Source organism: Macaca fascicularis, chromosome 18, assembly GCF_037993035.2.
Source record: "Macaca fascicularis isolate 582-1 chromosome 18, T2T-MFA8v1.1".
In the NCBI taxonomy this organism is placed as follows: Eukaryota; Metazoa; Chordata; class Mammalia; order Primates; family Cercopithecidae; genus Macaca; species Macaca fascicularis.
The window spans coordinates 71683093-71702344 of record NC_088392.1 but is presented as its reverse complement, the minus strand read 5'-3'; the positions used below and the strand labels follow the sequence as shown (position 1 = coordinate 71702344).

The 19252-nt window shown below is 41.2% G+C and overlaps 1 protein-coding gene and 1 non-coding gene across 11 annotated transcripts in view; one reads left to right on the top strand and one right to left on the bottom strand.

Moving 5' to 3' along the window:
- The window catches only part of MYOM1 (myomesin 1), a 179609-nt gene that overhangs the window by 145336 nt on the left and 15021 nt on the right, over window positions 1-19252 (top strand). For all 10 annotated transcript variants that reach the window (XM_005587098.5, XM_065534075.2, XM_065534071.2 and 7 more), the window contains 8 exons: window positions 4211-4367; window positions 6080-6186; window positions 6303-6347; window positions 10530-10666; window positions 14079-14223; window positions 15280-15339; window positions 15631-15698; window positions 18948-19061. In XM_005587098.5, the coding sequence (XP_005587155.4) occupies window positions 4211-4367; window positions 6080-6186; window positions 6303-6347; window positions 10530-10666; window positions 14079-14223; window positions 15280-15339; window positions 15631-15698; window positions 18948-19061 (833 nt within the window). The remainder of the gene's footprint in view (window positions 1-4210; window positions 4368-6079; window positions 6187-6302; window positions 6348-10529; window positions 10667-14078; window positions 14224-15279; window positions 15340-15630; window positions 15699-18947; window positions 19062-19252) is intronic.
- On the bottom strand, window positions 11206-11268 carry LOC123570097 (U7 small nuclear RNA). Its single transcript, XR_006694107.2, has one exon. It is a non-coding gene; the product is annotated as a U7 small nuclear RNA (small nuclear RNA).

Sequence of the window (19252 nt, the reverse complement as noted above, 5' to 3'; positions counted from 1 at the left end):
GCAATTACTTAAGTTTGTTTGTTTGTCTGTTTTGGTTTTTGTTTTGCAACAGGGTCTCATTTTGTCACCCAGGCTGGAGTGCAGTGGCATGATCATTTCTCACCACAGCCTTCATCTCCCAGGCTCAAGTGATCCTCCTACCTCAGCTTCCCTAGTAGCTGGTACTACAAGTGTTAGCCACCACACCCTACTAATTTAAATTTTTTTTTTTTTTTTTTGTAGATAAAGAGTCTCTGTTGCCCAGGCTGGTCTCAAACTCCTGAGCTCAAGCAATCCTCCTACCTTGGCCTCCCAAAGTGTTGGGATTACAGGTGTGAGCCAGTGAGCCCAGCCAATTACCTAATTTTAAATTACAATTTTTAATGTAAGACTTTGAAAAAATTTCCACATTCTTTTCTAAAAGTATAAATGATCCCATTTCTTCCGTTACAACTCAACTATAAGGTAATGGTGTACGACTCATAGGTTGAAGTTGAAACACAGATGTGGCTTGGAACCTAAAAATAACATATCTTATTTAAAAAGGCAAATAAGCAACATCTTTTGTTTCATTTCATATTTTCACAAAAGATTTTGAAATGCTTTACAAAGTTTATTTTTCAGAATACAGTTATACCTCTTTATCCTGGGGGATCGGTTCCAGGACCCCCTGTGGATGCCAAAATCCAGGAACACTCAAGTCCCTTTATAAAACGGCATAGTGTATGCATATAACCTACAGATATCTTCCTTTATACTTTAAATCATCTCTAGCTTGCTTATAATACCTGATACAATGTAAATGCTATGTAAAGAGTTGGGATACTGTATTGTTTTTAAATTTGCATTGTTTTTATTGATGCGTTGTTATTTTTATTGTTTTTTTCCCCAAGTATTTTCGATCCACAGTTGGTTGAATCCAAGGTTGCAGAACCCATAGATATGAAGGACCAACTGCACTTCAGTGATTCAGCTCTATATTCTTTGCTCAGTAACTGAGGCAATTGAGACAAAAACTAAACAGGATTTTCTTTCTTTCTTTTTTTTTTGAGACAGAGTCTTGCTCTGTTGCCCAGGCTGGAGTGCAGTGGTGTGATCTCAGCTCACTGCAACCTCCGCCTCTCAGGTTCAAGTGATTCTTGTGCCTCAGCCTCCCAAGTAGCTGGGATTATAGACATGTGCCACCACGCCTGACTAATTTTTATATTTTTAATAGAGATGGGGTTTCACCTTGTTGGCCAGGCTGGTTTCAAACTCCTGGCCTCAAGTGATCCTCCTGCCTCTGCCTCCTAAAGTGCTGTGATTACAGGCATAAGCCACCAAGCCTGGCCAGGATTTTCTTATTCTCTAAGTTTCATGGGTTTGGGATCAAATTTGGCCATTCAAAAACCTGAACAAATTATTGTTTTAGATGACCATTTGTTCCATTTGCCTGAGGATTTACTGCTAAAGCATTAATACTTTAAAATTTCATTTAAGACTTTCTGATGAAAATCCTTTTAAAATAAATTATGCAATTTAATAAGTGCTTTTCATCCTTCTTGGATGCAGTATACTGAATCTTATTTACCGTTTTCTGTGACTTAGAGCCGTTTAAGTATCACCTTTATTTAACACACAGTGTTGTGATACAGCAATGTTGTTATGGGGTGAGAAGCTATCTGCCCCTATAGTAAATAATGTTTTTGTGCCTACTTTTTAGTTTTTCTCTGTCTTCTCTTGCTGTCATTTTCCTTATTCTCAATGCTCCTGCTCATAGTAGCTTCTTACCTCCCTCTTTTTCTTTTAATCTACTGAGGGAAACCAACCAACTAGGTTTGTTAGAATTGTCTCAAGCAAAGTATAGAAAGACTCCAAGACTGGGCACAGTGGCTCATGTCTGTAATCCCAGCACTTTGGGAAGCCAAAGCGGGTGGATCACTTGAGCTCAGGAGTTTGAGACCAGCCTGGCCAACATGGGGAAACCCTGTCTCTACAAAAAATGCAAAAAAGTTGGCCAGGTGTGGTGGCATGTGCATGTGATCCCAGCTACTTGGGAGGCAGAGGTAGGAGGATCACCTGGGAGGCCAAGGCCACAGTGAGGCAAGATCACACCACTGCACTCCAGCCTGGGTGACAGAGTGAGACCCTGTCTCAAAAAAAAAAAAAAAAAAAAAGGGATTCCACTTCTCTGGTGAGTGTGCAGCATACTAGCATGTGGACTTTGTCACATCAGAACTGGTATTAGAGGCTTATTTTCCTTATTTCTTGGTTTTGGGCAGTGTTCCAAATGGGCAAGGTGTTACAGTACAAAAGTTATCTACAGCATTGAGAGAATGGCGAAGCTGATTAAATTGTTCATGTTCTTTCTGTTTTGTGGTTATTTTGTTTTCAGAAAAGTCAAATCTTTCACAATCAATAAGCAATATTTTTGTTGTAAGCTTGTCATACCTCTAATGTAATAAATAGCAAGCATATGGATGATTCACTTCCTTTTAAAAAGAGATTACAGATAGAACAATGAATGATGAATATGAGCAATCTGTCATGCTTCCAAAATAGAGATTATGCAAAAAGCAAGATTACCTCACTTCTTTTCTCTCTGTAACAACACAGATATACAAAAATTTCTGTTTGCATTCTTTCTGTTACTCAGTCACACAAACTGTATATTATAATACAGTCAACACTCTTCAGTGTTAGCCTTTTCTTAAGTTTTAATAAGAGCATTTGTTCAATATTATACGAAACTAGAGTGTGAGGATTAGTCACGTGTTATCAGGAACAGAAATAAAATGTGGGCTGCAACTTGCAATGGAATACATATAGCCCTTTAAAAGTAACATATGGCAGACAATTAACTTAAGGAATCCTTAAGCCTTCTTTAATTGTTATTTCAGTTTATCTATGTAACCAAATATGAAAGTAGCCCTTTGTTTAAGAAAAAGGAATTTTAAAAAATTTTCTAGAACCAGTCTTCTCTAAGCTTTGCGTGTGCTAACAATCACTTTTTGGAAATTTATAGTTGAAGCATACACTGCCATTTGTACGGACGTAAGTTAGATCAACTGTCAGGCTCAGGAACCAAGATCTTCCTGCCAGGCACCAGGCACTGGTTTCCTCTTGGCCTTCCCTTGGGAAAACGTTCGCAATTTTTTTCCACTAACAAGTTTTATTGGACAGTAGGCCAGGATGTTGGCCTCTTATGATATAATCTAGAGAGAAAACATTCAATTCTTTTGGAAGTTTTTTTATGCTTTTTAAAAAAAATACAGCTGTACTTTCCTGGGATTGAATATAATATATTTTTCCTAATGTACTGAAACAAACTGTATATTATTTTTATTTTTTTAAATATATTTTTCCTAATGTACTGAAACAAATGAAGTTTAGACTGGCAATTGAATGAGTATAAATCTGAGTAGAGCATTTTACTCCTTTCAACTGGATTTAGGAATAGATGTGAATGTTTCATAGGCTATACAAATTCTCCTAGAATTCTCTATTAGGTGCAGGTGCAATTTATTATAACTCTCAAAAATAGAATAACTCAAAACACTAACTGAATTGGTTTTTTTTAATCCAAAAACCAATCTTCTTGAAAGAGCTGAATCTCTTGAAACTCATTTCCATTTAAATTTCCATGCAGTTCAATAATAGTCATCTCTCAGTTGCTATCACTCTAGTCTAGAGGGACATGTTTAAATTGATTTCTGGTTATGTGATCCACAGAGCAGGCATCCATATATTTCTCCACTCTTAAATGACTTAAAGACTTTGAATACGTGAATATAGGCGATTCTTAGTTTCTCTACTTTCTCCCATTCAATTTCCTTTTGGGTTCTTCATCTCTGCGCTTTCCTGATGACTGATTGCATGTGGATATTATTGAAGCAAAAGTCATGAATTAGGGCCTGATCAAAATCAATTGACTTTCCCTTTTCCCAAAGCTGCCTTGTCTCCTTATTGCAATCAAACCGCTCCCATAACTATACCATCAGTCACATAACAAACACTACTGTCCATGGTGTTGACTCTACTTAAGAAACGTGGTGCAACCATCAGATTTCGTGTTATGGCATAAAAGCCAAATTGTAGAGTAGGACTGTCCCTTCACATAAGCAGTAAAACTTTTCCTTGACCTGGGCTCAGGGCCCTACTTTAGGGCTAAAGTAAAGGATCTCAAGGTAACAAATTCTTACTTGGTTGCTTTCCTCCATGAAGTATCAGTACCTTCTTTTTGATCTTATAGGAACCAAAGAGGTTGTTGTAAATGTGGATGATGATGGAGTCATTTCATTGAACTTCGAATGTGATCAGATGACTCCAAAGTCCGAGTTCACCTGGTCCAAAGATTATGTATCCACTGAGGACTCTCCACGGTTAGAAGTCGAAAGCAAGGGCAACAAGTAAGGACTATGTCAATCACAATCATGGGTTTCCTTTTCACTGTAGGAGAATGAGGTGAGCTCTTTGATTTCCACTTAAATTGCTTGGAATAAGAGGATGAAGTCACATATATTTTATATCTGGTATTGTAGAAAATAATAACCAACTTAAACCTTAAAAATAATCATCCTAGACTGGCTCATTGACTCACACCTGAAATCCTAGCCACTCAGGAGACTGAGGCAGAAAGATCACTTGAGCCTAGGGGTTCAAGACCAACCTGGGCAACATAGTGAGACCCTGTCTCTAATAAAATAAAATAATAACAACCCTTCTAAAATACTTTTTACTTATTCCATTTAAAGTTCTTTCTTATTTGTCTCATTTATGCTATTAGAAACATTCGATTGACATAAAGATCAGCTTTAAAGATGATTCTCATTATCTATGAAATTTGGAAATCTTAAAGTAATGACGAGGATACTTGTAGGGGGCTAGGAAGAACCTGCTGGTTCAAGTTATGGTAAATTAAATGGTTTGAGGATAATCTCTTCTGCTTCTTTCACCATCACTCATCAGTGAGCCAATAGTACGTGGGAAGAAAGCTCTATGTGGAAGCACCACATGGAAAAGCTCTAGGCCCAACTCTACCAGGAGCTGGCTGTATAACCGTGGGCAGCTATTTAACTTCCACAAACCTCGGATTTCTTTCTCTATAAAATGAGAGTGGGGAGAATGGAGGAACTATATGATCTGTCATTTCCTTTCAACGCCAAGATTTTGAGTGTTCTTTTTACTTTGCTTTATAGCAAAAGCTTACGAAGCTTTATATTTTCATCGTGTCAACCACATTGGATCGATATGATAAAGCAAAGTATTTGATAAAGCACAGTATTTTCTAAGTACTTTTGTCTATTACAATGAAGCCCAGTATATCTCAGAAATCAAAGAAAAAACTAGCAATTTTGTTGTAGAATGACAAGGAAATACTGAATATAATTAAAGGACTTTTTCTGCCCCTATGCTGTAAATTTCTTGACATGAAACACATTTGCCCCGAGAAAAGATAATTGAACGATAAATTTTTCTCCCAGTTTGTACACTTAACATTTCAATGTTTGGTTGGTCTTAGACACTGCCTAGCAATATAGCTTGCCAAAGTTAGAAAACACAATGAACTTGCCCACTGAGCCATTCATTTACTTATTACACATATTATGTGCCAGACAAGGTACTGGGTGCTGGGGATAACACAGTAAACAAAGCAGTTCCTGTCTCTGAAGGCACAGGGATTATACACTGGGGAGAATACAGATGCTCATGGTAAGTTCAGAAAAGGGGAGAGCAGGAGATGGCATAGGAGAGGCACCCAGAGTTACCAACAGCAGGTTCTGCCCTTGGCGGGGGAAGTGTCTGGCTCCCAGCAGGGGCTGCTCAGCTGGATATTTTTCTGCAGGATGTGCACTGATAAGCAACATAGCTTGGGCATGTGGGCTTTGTGCCAGTTCCACTCCCCTGTCACCACCACCCCCTGGAAGGAGGTAAGGCAAGTCCTCCCAGAGTAAATGGCATTGAACCTGAGACACCAAGAACACGTAGGCTGTAGCTCAGCGAGATGAGAGGAGGCGTCCAGATGAAAGGAGTAGCATATACAACTGCCCAGAATCAGGGGAAACACAGGCCCACAGATCCCACACACCCTCATTTCTAAGAAAAATATTTTGTTCCGAAGGACGAAAATGACCTTCAAAGACCTTGGGATGGACGACTTGGGTCTTTACTCTTGCGATGTAACAGACACTGATGGAATAGCATCAAGCTACTTAATAGATGAGGAAGGTAAGTTTAAAATCAGTGCATTCACACATCGAATGTTGCTTTGATTTCTCGATTATTCTTAAGTGGTTTTTATTTTAGTAGTTTAAGGTTTAATTGCTTTCTTTTTCCCCCTACAGAATTGAAACGTTTACTTGCTCTCAGCCATGAACACAAGTTCCCAAGTAAGTATCCACAATACACACACAGATTTGAGCAGTCTCACTAGGCAGCAACTTCTGGAATAGATCAGATGACAGCAAAGTGTTTGGCCTGGACTCTCTTTGTTCTGGACTTTTGACTCAAGCTGTGTGCCTGGGCAGCTCACTTTTATTTCTCTGTGCCTTGGTTTCTTTTCCAGGAATGGCTATCACAATGGTTTATAGCACCTACTATATAGAAATGCTGTAAGAGGGTGGGGTGCGGGGACTCATGCCTGTAATCCCAGCACTTTGGGAGGCCGAAGTGGGTGGATCACTAGGTTAGGAGTTCAAGACCAGCCTGACCAACATGGTGAAACCCCATCTCTACTAAAAATACAAAAAATTAGCTGGGTGTGGTGGCAGGCACCTGTAACCCCAGCTACTCAGGAGACTGAGGCAGGAGAATCGCTTGAACCCAGGAGGCAGAGGTTGCAATGAGCCAAGATCATGCCAGAATTAATCCAGACAGTAGGCATTGCCTGATGTCATTATCATTTATACTGAGATATTTTATCTTGCATAAGCCTAAGAACTCTGATTATTGGTGCTAAGAGAGAGGGTAGCAGCAAACTCAGGTATCCTTTTATTAGAGACCCAGTGTCGCATTTTGGTAGGGAGAACCTGAGACTGATTAAAACTCTGACATGTGGCTGGGCAAGGTGGCTCATGCCTGTAATCCCAGCACTTAGGAAGGCCAAGGCGGGAAGATCACTTGAGCCCAGGAGTTCAAGACCAGCCTGGGCAACATGGTGAAACCCCATCTCTACAAAAATACAAAAATTAGCCAGGTGTGGCAGCAGCTCCTCGGGAGGCTGAGGCGGGAGGATCACTTGAGCCCAGCAGTTGGAGGCGGCAGTGAGCCGTGATTATGCCACTGCACTTCAGCCTGGGTGAGTGAGAAACTGTCACAAAAAATAAATATAAAAATCACAAAATAACAAACTCTGACATGCAAGTATCAAAGCCCCCAATCCAAGGGTGTTTTGGTTAACCCAAGGAAGCAACATTTTTCAATACTATAGCACCCACTCTTTTCTTTCCCCTACCACTCTCAGACCAATGAGGTCACAACGTGAATATTTTCAGAGGCCTGGTGATAGGATCAAAGTAGCTCATGCGATTTACTGATTCATAGGCACTCCATCTTTGTAAACGCTGGCATGTTGATGAGGCTGTCTTCATGAGATTTTGTAAAGTTTTAAACTGTCTTATTTCTTAGAGAATGTAATAACGAGTATCGTATTCCTTTATCCTTTGGCACAGTAAATTCTCCTATTTTAAGCTGTTTTCAAAAATATTTTGAAAACCACTAAACATGTGCCTTAAACCTACAAATAACATATTTCACTGAGGCACATTAACTGCCAGAGAAAAGAGCCTAAGGAAATTTAGAGCTGAGTAAATGGAAAAAATAAAAATGCACAAAGCTAAAAATAGAAAGCGACTTAGTCTATCTTGCCAGTATTGATACTAAATTGCAGTGTGGAAAGATAGCTTATTTGAATATATATCCGTACACCCAGAATTCAAGGTATTTTGGGGGAGTGGGGGGAGGGTACACTTTGGTATTCTCAGCATGCTGCATAATGGCCCTTCGTTTGCAGACACCAGTTGTTACCCCTGTTGTATACATGCACTATATGTGGAGAGACATGCACAAGCACGTATATATAAATATAGATATGTTGGTGTATCCTCTTAGGTGTCAACATATTATATTCTAAAATTAGTGGTTGTAAAAATTAACCAGGTGTGGTGGCTGTCACCAGTAATCCCAGCTACTCTGAAGGCTAAGGCACAAGAATCGCTTGAACCCGGGAGGTAGGGGTTGCAGTGAGCTGAGATCATGCCACTGCCTAGATGACAGAGTGAGACTCCATCTCAAAAAAAAAGAAAAAAGAAAACAAAAAAAGTGTTTCCAGGTTGTTGTAGAAGCAACTAGAGGAGGAAAGAGATGCCAAAACATTAACAGCCAACATTAATAGAGCATTTATTATATGCCAGGCTTTCTGTAGAGTAGTTAAGCAGGATATATTTATTTGAATTCCACAATGACCTTAAAAAGGGTTGGTATTGTGGTGATTTGATTTTAGAGGGGAAGAACATGAGGCCTGGAGAGGTTAAGTAACTAGATCATTTGCACACAGCTGGTTAAACCCAGGTGGTCTGCCTCTGGAGCCTGCTCCCCTGACTGTGACATGGGCTGTCTCCATGTATGCACAGCCACTTTTGCTCCGTGCCCCCGTGGACATTCAAGGCGGCCAGCATTCCCCAAACGATGTTCTCAGAACTCAGGGAGGACAGTGAACATTAAGGGAGCTGGAGGCTTCCAAGAGGGCCTGTTCTTCCTCCTCCCTCACCACTCTGGGCCTCTTAGGTAACCTCTTCACTCACATAGTAAGTTTCCTAGAATGAGGTCTCCAGATATTTTTAGAAGAAATTGTACTTTCTACTCTCCTCAAGACTTACTTGTAGCAAGCATGAATGTCCTGCAAGGGAGAAGCTTAGCCTCTGCCCTTGCCGCCCTGGTGCACTCAGACATCCCGCTCACACTGGAAAACCACCGTGTGGACAACCAGGACCAAGAGAAATACAGAAGAGATGGAGTGACCCTGCTCTCAGCTCCACCACCCAGACGTGTTACCACTGTCTTCCGGGCTGCAGTTGAGATTTTGTAAAGAGATCAGTAAAGTGAGGGGAGGAAGAGAACCAACCTTCTTGAACACAGACCACTATTCACAGTACCTTAATGTGTTCTCTTACTATATTTATGTTTGTTTGTTTGTTTGTTTTTTAGAGACAGAGTCTCACTCCGTTGCCCAGGCTGGAGTGCAATGGTGCAATCTTGGCTCACTGCAACCTCTGCCTCCCAGGCTCAAGCAATTCTCCTGCCTCAGCCTCCGGAGTAGCTGGGATATAGGCGCCCACCACCATGCCTGGCGAATTTTTGTAATTTTAGCAGATACGGGGTTTCACCATGTTGGCCAGGCTGGTCTCAAACTTCTGACCTCAAGTGATCCGCCCACCTCGGCTTCCCAAAGTGTTAGGATGACAGGTGTGAGCCACCGTGCCTGGCCTTATATTTACTCTTCATAGCACATCCATGTTAGCAGGTGAGGGACACAAGATCTAAAGGAGGAGAGTAACTGGTCCAGATCTTGGTGGGACTCCAAAACCCACCTTCTCTCCACCTTGAAACCCCCTCGATAGATGACATCTGAGCCCCCTCTCAGTCCTGCATTGGAATGAATTTATCACACTGAACTTGGTAGTGAATATGGAATAATGCAAAGAAAAGTATCCCTTGAAATTTGAAAAGGGTAGTTTTAAAATGAATACAAAGAAATATTAATTTACATTTGACATAAGTTTCGAAGCTTCTAATTTAAAATACAGCACCTGCCAACCAGATGAGGTGGCTCACACCTGTAATCCCAACACCTTGGGAGGCGAAGGAGGGAGGATCACTTGAGGCTAGGAGTTCAAGACCAGCCTGGGCAACATAATGAGTCCCTGTCTAATAAAAGAAAAAAAAAAAAACTAGCCGAGTGTGGTGGTGCGTTACTGTTACCGAGTGTGGTGGTGTGTTACTGTTACCGAGTGTGGTGCTGCGTTACTGTTACCGAGTGTGGTGGTGCGTTACTGTTACCGAGTGTGGTGGTGCGTTACTGTTGTGTGAACTACTCAGGAGGCTGAGGTGACAGGATCGCCTGAACCCAGGAGGCCGAGGTTGCGGTGAGCCGAGATCGTGTCACTGTACTCCAGCCTGGGCAACAGAGCGAGAACCTGTTGGAAAAAAAAAAAAAAAGCAAGAAAAAACACTAACCAAAAGACTCAGTAGAAAGTTAGAGATACTGACTACAAGTGCCCCATGCCCCTAGAGGTAAGTTCATCTTCCTCATTTTTACAGTTGAGACAACTAATGATTCAAAGAGGATGAACAACTTGCTCTAAGTGACAGTCCCAGCATCAGAGCTGAGTCCCTCTGTCTTTAAGCCTTTCCCTGCAACTCTCACTGTCTCTGGGCTTTGCAAGAAGCAGGTGCTACATTGTCATTTCCATTGCCTGTTTTTTTTTTGTTTTTTTTTTTTCACTTGTTGAAAAATGAGCACCAATATAATTGGTTACCAATATAATTACTGTGTTTATTTTTACTTTTCATAGCTGTCCCAGTTAAATCAGAGTTGGCAGTTGAAATTTTGGAGAAGGGCCAGGTCCGGTTTTGGATGCAGGCTGAGAAGCTGTCTGGCAATGCCAAAGTCAACTACATATTTAACGAGAAGGAAATTTTTGAAGGCCCGGTAGGTTTTACACTGTTTAGCCTTTTTAATGTATCATTGTAGAATACACTGAGGAAGCCTTATGTGGATGTGGATATGTTGTTATAAAAACCGCTGGGTGGTGGAGTGGGTGAGTTTAAATCCTTCTCACAAGTGAAAACTGTGAAATGAAAATACAGATTGACTATATCATATTATGCAAACTGGGACGCTTTGAGAATGAAAGGACAACAGTCATAAACAGTCACAAACCAAAACGGTCTCAGGCAAACCGAGATGTATGATCACCCATGAAAACAGAGAGGCTGTCCTGGGAGGCAGAGGAGCCCATACCCTTGCCTGAATTCACATCATACTCACACTGGACACCTCAGCACGGACTTGATTCATTATATGAAGAACAGGCCTCTTGCCTAATGGCTCTGAAAAATTCAATAAAAATACCTTTCATTGCTTTTCTGGTTAAAAACACAATACATCCTTACTGCAAAAAGCATTAAAGACTCAGAAAGGGCTAATCGCACATTCTTACGGCTTTTCTTAATTTGGTGGCAGTGCTGGGGGGTCTTTCCAGCAAAAACCGGAAAGCCTGCTAGACAAATTCTAAAAGAGCTGTAACGCTTCTAATGGCTTTTTGATGTACATATTGGTATATACTTTTTAAGACATTTTTCTATGCTTCTCTGTGTGTATGTCTGTGTCATATTTACATAGGTAGTTACATATATATATATATAAAATACTCTTTCCTTTCCTTTTAACATAAGCATCGTTTTTATAGAGCTACAACATCTAAGCTTTATTTGTCCTCCCCACAGACATCAGTCAAGTCAAGATCAGGCCAGTGCCCAGTAGTACTGAAGAACTGGGGGTTCAGGTGCTCTGACTGTCACCTGTGCTATCATGGGTGTCAATGGGAAACTGAAAGGGCAGAGGAGGTGTGGTTTGTGACTGTTATTAGCAACCCTTTCCCTTTTCACTGAGATGTATTTTTAAAACATGTGAGGACTTGTTAGTGAGAGGGAAACGAGTACCATGAATATTAGGAGAGTATGCAGCGTAGTGCTTCCCAGTGCCTAGAGTGACTTGCTGTGGGGCCAGAACAAGTCACTCCTGACTCCTGTGTCCACTGCGACCCATCTCCTCTCCACTTTCAAAATGTTCCCTCGACTGCTGCGATCACCACCTGGCCAGGGGAGAGGAAGGAAAAGTGTTGTTGGCCTCACCCATCACCCCACAGTCAGTGAGTGAACATTCATGCATACGTGCATATAGACGTACTCCCCTTCACGTGTTCAAGCGTGCACACGTGTTGCCTTGAGAGTATGCACCTGCTCTCTTAAGTCAAGTTTCTTAGAAAGATAGTCTGAAGTTGTTTCTTGTTCAAGTGATTTATTGTTGGGGAGCAGGATAGGATAGGGGGATGCTAAGCAAAAATGTGATCTCAGTTGGAGACGGACTTCCTGCAGGGGAGGCTCGGGAGCATGAATGGCATCACAGAGTTCATCCCAGGCCTGAGCCTTCATTCTGTGATAGTTTATATATAGCAAAAGTTAACAAATTCAAATCTATCATGGAATTTGTGCTTGCATGCCCAGTGACTAAAACTTATCTTTACATTCTGGGAAAAAAATTTGTCTAAACAATATGATAAAATAAGTATAGTCTAATAGGGCTCTTTCCATTCATTAAGAGCAAATAGGGCCAGGCATGGTGGCTCACACCTGTAATCCCAGCACTTTGGGAGGCCGAGGCAGGGGAATTGCTTGAGGCTCAGAGTTTGAGACCAGCTTGGGCAACATAGCGAAGCATCATCTCTACAAAAAATGTTTAAAAATTGGTGAGGCATGGTGGTGTGTGCCTGTAGTCCTAGCCTCAAGAGCCTGAGGCCTGAGGCTTGAGTCCAGGAGTTCGAGGCTGCAGTGAACTATGATTGCACCACTGCACTCCAGCCTGGGCAACAGACTCTGTCTCTAAAAAGAGAAAAAAAGAGAGAGTAAATAGATTGAGGCATTTTTTTCAAGTATTAATTCAGCAGATATTTATTAATTGACTATTATATACCATGCATGTGCAAGATGTCAAGGAGATAGTGATAAATGAGCAAGATACCTGCCTCTGCTGCCTATAGTTTTATTCTACTCATTAAAAATAATGTAGGCCAGGAGCAGTGGCTTATGCCTGTAATCCCAGCACTTTGGGAGGCTGGGGTGGGTAGATCACTTGAGGTCAGGACTTCAAGACCAGCCTGGCCATCATGGTAAAACTCCGTCTCTACTAAAAATACAAAAATTAGCTGGGTATGCTGGCACACACCTGTAGTCCCAGCTATTCGGGAGGCTGAGGCAGCAGAATCGCTTGAACCTGGGAGGCAGAGGTTGCAGTGAGCCAAGATTGCACCACTGCACTCCAGCCTGGGCGGCAGAACAAGAATCCATCTCTAGATAGATAGATAGATAGATAGATAGATAGATAGATAGATAGATAGATAGATAAAATGTAATCTGGAAGGTAATGTGAGAGTCTAAAGACAACTTTTTGACATTTTGTCACTTGGGGTAACAAAACTTTATTTAGATTTAAGAAACTAAATTTCAGACTTTTTAGTAATCCATTCTGCTCTAGATCAAAAACTCCATATAATATTTCCCTTTTCCTGAGTATAAGAATATGAAGAACTTGTTCAGTTATGAAGAAATTGTATTTAAATTATTACTCTAATTTTTAATGTTTAATTTTTTTTTAGACATGGTCTCCTTCTGTTGCTCAGGCTGGAGGGCAGTGGCACAATCATGGCTCACTGTAGCCTCGACCTCCTGGGTTCAAGAGATCCTCCCATCTCAGCCTCCTGAGTACCTGGGATTAAAGTTGCACACCACCATGCCCGGCTAATTTTTCCATTTTTTTTTTTTTAACAGAATTTTGCTCTTATTGCCCAGGCTGGAGTTCAATGGTGCAATCTCGACTCACTGCAACCTCCGCCTCCTGGGTTCAAGCAATTCTCCTGTCTCAGCCTCCCAAGTAACTGGAATTACAGGCGCATCCCACCACACCAGGCTAATTTTTGTGTTTTTAGTAGAGATGGGGTTTCATCATATTGGTCAGGCTGGTCTCAAACTCCTGACCTCAGGTGATCTGCCCGCCTCAGCCTCCCAAAGTGCTGGGATTACAGGTGTGAGCCACTGTGCCCCGGCTATTTTTCTATTTTTATATGGACAAGGTCTCGCTTTGTTGCCCAGGCTATTCTAAAACTTCTGGCCTCAAGCAGTCCTCACCTCAGCCTCCCAAAGTACTGGGATTACAGGCATGAACCACTGCACCTAGCCTAAAATTATTATTCTTTGGGGTTTATTTTTATTTCATCAAGCTTATTGTCATCCAAGTAAAATATCTGCCTCAGTGATTTCTCTGTCATTTTCTTTTCACACTGAAGAAATATAAAATGCATATTGACCGAAACACTGGCATCATTGAAATGTTCATGGAGAAGCTACAGGATGAGGATGAGGGAACGTACACTTTCCAGCTTCAAGATGGAAAAGCAACTAACCATTCTACTGTTGTTCTCATTGGAGATGGTAAGAATTCCGTGGAACATTAACCAGCAGGCTTTGCTCCTCCCTTCAATCCAAATACCCCATGGCACAAAAGTTGTCATTTGAATTGTTTCTTAATTGAATTCTAATGTTCAAAATACAATTTTCAGCTGGGCGCGGTAGCTTATGCCTATAATCCCAGCACTTTGGGAGACCCAGGCAGGCGGATCACCTGAGGTCAGGAGTTCAAGACCAGCCTGGCCAACATGGTAAAACCCCGCCTCTACTAAAAATACAAAAATTAGCCAGGTGTGGTGGCGTGCATCTGTGGTCCCAGCTACTTGGGAGGCTGAGGCATGAGAATCATTTGAACCTGGGAGGCAGAGGTTGCAGTGAGCCAAGATCGCACCGCTGCACTCCAGCCTGGGCGACAGAGTGAGACTCTGTCTCAAAAAAAAAAAAAAAAAAAAAAAAAATACAGTTTTCAGTTAATACTTTACGTGGTATTTTATTTCATAGAAATGAAAGTTAAGTTAAAAGAACACCAAATTTATCCCTAGCCCACAGGCAAGACTGCATTTAAATACTTTCATATATAAACAAATGTTTATTGCTCAAATTCTCCAGTGAGGGAGATTGCAATACAACAAAGACTGTATGTGTCTCAGAAACAAACCATGATACTGTTTTGCCATGTGTACTTACTGTAAATTACTAAAATTGAGAATAAAAATATGCAAAAGTAGTGCATTGCGAATCTACTAATCATCCATTGTAACTAGATTGTAGTAAATCAGCTGCTCCCTTCCTGCCACCCAGATTTAAAATGTGGCAGTTACAAAGGCAATGGAAAGGCTGGCCAGAGCTCTGTGTTTGCAACATCCAATATCATTTCACTGTTTCCTAGCTTTATGACCTTGTACAATTTATTCAACCTTCCTGAGCCTATTTCTTCATCTATAAAGATAAAAAATGAGCAGGCTTGTCACAATGTATGAGTGTTACAGTAATGAATATAAATCACTTAGGGGTGGTAGCTGACATGTGCATTTATACCACCCAACTCAATTTCACACTTCCTTGTTTTTCAATTTGTAGTTTTCAAAAAGCTCCAGAAAGAAGCTGAATTCCAGCGGCAAGAATGGATCAGGAAACAAGGTAAAAATAGGCAGTGGATAAAGAGAAAAATTTTGATTTTTTTTGTACAAAATATTCCAAGGTTCTTTCCATAACAAATTAAAATGAATATTATTATGTTAATAATGCCTAGTAAATTAAAATAATTGAAAATATTTACAGTTAAATAGGTAGACATTAAAATATTTAAAAGCTAAATCTAGAATTTTGAAAATTTGACTTCAGACGTAAATCACCTTAGGACTTAAGTATGAGCTTTGATTTTGCATTGTGATTAATAGAGTAATTGCTAATGTCATTAAAATTTTATAGGTCCTCACTTTGCTGAGTATTTGAGCTGGGAAGTGACTGGTGAATGTAATGTACTATTGAAATGCAAGGTAAGAGATAGATAAATTTTTAGTATTTGATTCAAGGGAAATAGAATGTAGAGAAGAGGAAGATCAATTTTTCATCTCTTCCATCTGAGCCAAAATGATAAGTGGGACACATATTTACTGTTGAATGTTACTGTAATCATCCGTTGATAAGAAAGATTTAAAAGAAAACGACATAAAATATGAGAAGGCAAGGTGATCATTCCTAGTCACTACTAATGACCTAGTTAGTAGGACCCTCGACCTTTATCTAATTAGTAATCTCCAAAGACTCTCACATTGTTTTTGTCTTAAGCCAAATCTGTATTCTAAGTCATAGACCTATTCCAGAATCACTCTAGCTGCAGTGTTTCGTGGACCTTGCTAAGTAAATTGTGAGGCTGGCGCAACAATCCCCCTGGGTGTTCCCCAGCTGCGCCACTGACTCCAAGCCACTGTGCTGGCTTGAGGGAGAGATGTGGAAAAGAGTTGGCAGCTCAGAACCAATTGTCTTATTAGGACTTCGAAAAGATTCAGGAAAAAAAAATTCTATATGGCATTCTAAACGAGTTTGTACTTTAGCTTGTGGTGTGTAGCTGAGTGAGTCATCAGAAATGTTTGGGGTAAGGAACTGGTGGGTGAGGTTGGAGCGGGAGCGTGAAGGTCCTGCTGGCTGACAAGGACAAGTAGAAGCGTAGGTGTGGCATTTGGTGTGGATTTCACAATTGTCATGATAAAACCCAGAACCCAAGGGCCCCAGTGTCTACTAGATCTGATAAACTCAGAGAAACAGTAGTCTATCAGAAATACATATAAGGAAAATCAATTCTAGGTTTTAGCCTCACAGGAAATGGCAATGCTGCTTGAAAAACTCTTTCTCAGGCAGCAGCGGAAGCCCTCAGCTTCTCTCTTATCCCAGCTGCCCTGTCGTGCTGTCCCCGACTCACTTCCTCATCCGCATGGCCCCTCCCTATAAACCATCCCTTTGCAAAAGCCCACACATCCCTCGCCTTCTGTGCTTGCTGTGGCCCTCTGCAGAGGAGCTCTGGTGTCCTGTGATGGCCTTCCTCAGGAGAGTCAGCCCCATTCCCAGATTCTGAGCAACCAAGGGCAGCCTGGAAATGGGTTGTGAATATTCACACAGTTCATGCTTACGCTGTCATTCCAATGCCTGGAATGACCTTCTTTCAGCTTCTCTGACAAAATCCTTTCCAGGCCCAGCACAGTCATCTCTAGAAGGCCTCCCACTCCCTCTGTCTCCCCATAGCTCTTTGTTCCATTATTGTGGAGTTCCTGTAAATTTGGCCCCTCACATGTGGCATTACAGTTCCTGGAGTATGCTCAGCTAATCATTCAGACTCACAAGAGAATGGTGGGTCTTGCTTGGTGCTAGTCTACTCAAAAAAATGTAGGAGGGGCTGGGCGCGATGGCTCACGCCTGTAATCCCAGCACTTTGGGAGCCCAAAGCAGGCAGATCACTTGAGGTCAGGAGTTCGAGACCAGCCTGGCCAACATGGTGAAACAACGTCTCTACTAAAAATACAAAAATTAGCCAGGCGTGGTGGCGGACACCTGTAGTCCTAGCTACTTGGGAGGCTGAGGCAGGTGAATCGCTTGAACCTGGGAGGCTGAGGTTGCAGTGAGCCAAGATGACGCCACTGCACTTCAGCCTGGGCGAGGGAGTGAGACTCTGTCTCAAAACAAAAACAAAAACAAAAACAAAACAACGAACACAGGCGGAACCCTAGCTTGCACACTGGGACCTTCCTCTCCCTCAGGAGTCCACATGTGGAGCTATGACCTTTGCCATCCCAGACAACAGAAAGCTCAGATGCAAGGAGACACGATCCACTTTGGGCAGGTGCAGGAAGGGGCCACAGCAAAAAAAAAAAAAAAAAAAAAAAACCTAAAAACCTTCATGCCCTAAGGACCTAGTATCTCTTGTAACAACTATCTAAGCAGAACTTCCGGGATCCACACAAGGGTTATGTCCAAATTTCAAGAGCAATGTACTCAGCAAAGCCCAAAGCTGCGGAGTGATTGTGTGTAGTGGTTTCACTGCAGTTACCAGGGTGGTTCCTATGTTTATTTATCAGCTGAAATTGTTTCGTATTTTAAAACCTGTATATTCTCATGTATAATGAGGTAACACTTTCTTTGTTGGTTTTATAGTTGTATTTTCTCTTTGGGGAATGGTATGTACCTTTCACCCATTATTCAGTGGGCTCTTTGAGATAGTTTTCTTGATTTGTAAGAAGTCTTTACTTTTTCATACAATTTGAATTATACAAGAAATACATGAGTATAGGCCGGCGCGGTGGCTCAAGCCTGTAATCCCAGCACTTTGGGAGGCCGAGGCGGGTGGATCACGAGGTCAGGAGATCGAGACTATCCTGGCTAACATGGTGAAACCCCGTCTCTACTAAAAATACAAAAAACTAGCCGGGCGTGGTGGCGGGCGCCTGTAGTCTCAGCTGCTTGGGAGGCTGAGGCGGGAGAATGGCGTGAACCCGGGAGGCGGAGCTTGCAGTGAGCCAAGATCACGCCACTGCACTCCAGCCTGGGAGACACAGCGAGACTCCGTCTCAAAAAAAAAAAAAAAAAAAAAAGAAATACATGAGTATATTCTCCTTTGTAAAAAAAGAAAAAAATCAAGCACTGTAGATAAAGCTCAAGATCCCTTTAACCACATGCGGTTGTTTAGTCCATTTGAAATAGATGACATGATGAGGAGATTAGTGTATCTGAGTGAGTCTCCTCAAAATTGCTAAGTAATTAATTTATTAATCCATGCCTCCCCTCCACATATATTTGCAATGCCTCATTTATCTTTTACTAAATTTTTAGATATAGATTGGGGCTTACTCATTCCATTCCTTTAATAAAGTCGTTTGTTTTTCTAACACAGCCTGTATTTTAATCTGATGGGATTTGTCTTCCTTTGGTTTTGAGATTTCTATTTTCGTTTAAGTATGTATATCAGTATGAATGTATCTATTCTCTCTTTTCTTTCTTACCATGTGATTTTAAAGTCAAATTTTCACTGCTGGAAATAGAGATGCTATTGGTTTAGGTTTATTCTATTGGTGTCCACTTGATTGTAAACTCTTTTCTCAATTAAAATCGCTTTCCATTGATTCCTTTAGAAATCTGTGTCTTCTCACTCCATGTTCAGTGCTTTTTCTTTTATATCTTGCTGCATTAAGAACTATTTAACTTCACAAGAGTACATTTCCTTATTTTAAAAAAAGTAATTATGGTTTTGCTCCTAGGTGGCAAATATTAAGAAGGAGACTCATATTGTGTGGTACAAAGATGAGAGGGAGATATCAGTGGATGAAAAGCACGACTTTAAGGATGGTATATGTACCCTGCTTATAACAGAGGTAGGCGATTATAAATGCAAAATGTAATATATTAGCTCTCTACCCTCTGTCTTATCCCAAAACAGTGACTAGATTCTGTATTCCTTTCATGACCAGGGGATTTATATTAGCTTACTTTCAACTGCTGTAGGAACACAAAAGCTTCTCTAGCCTTGTGACGTGTGTGGATTTGGTGGACAGCAAACCAATAT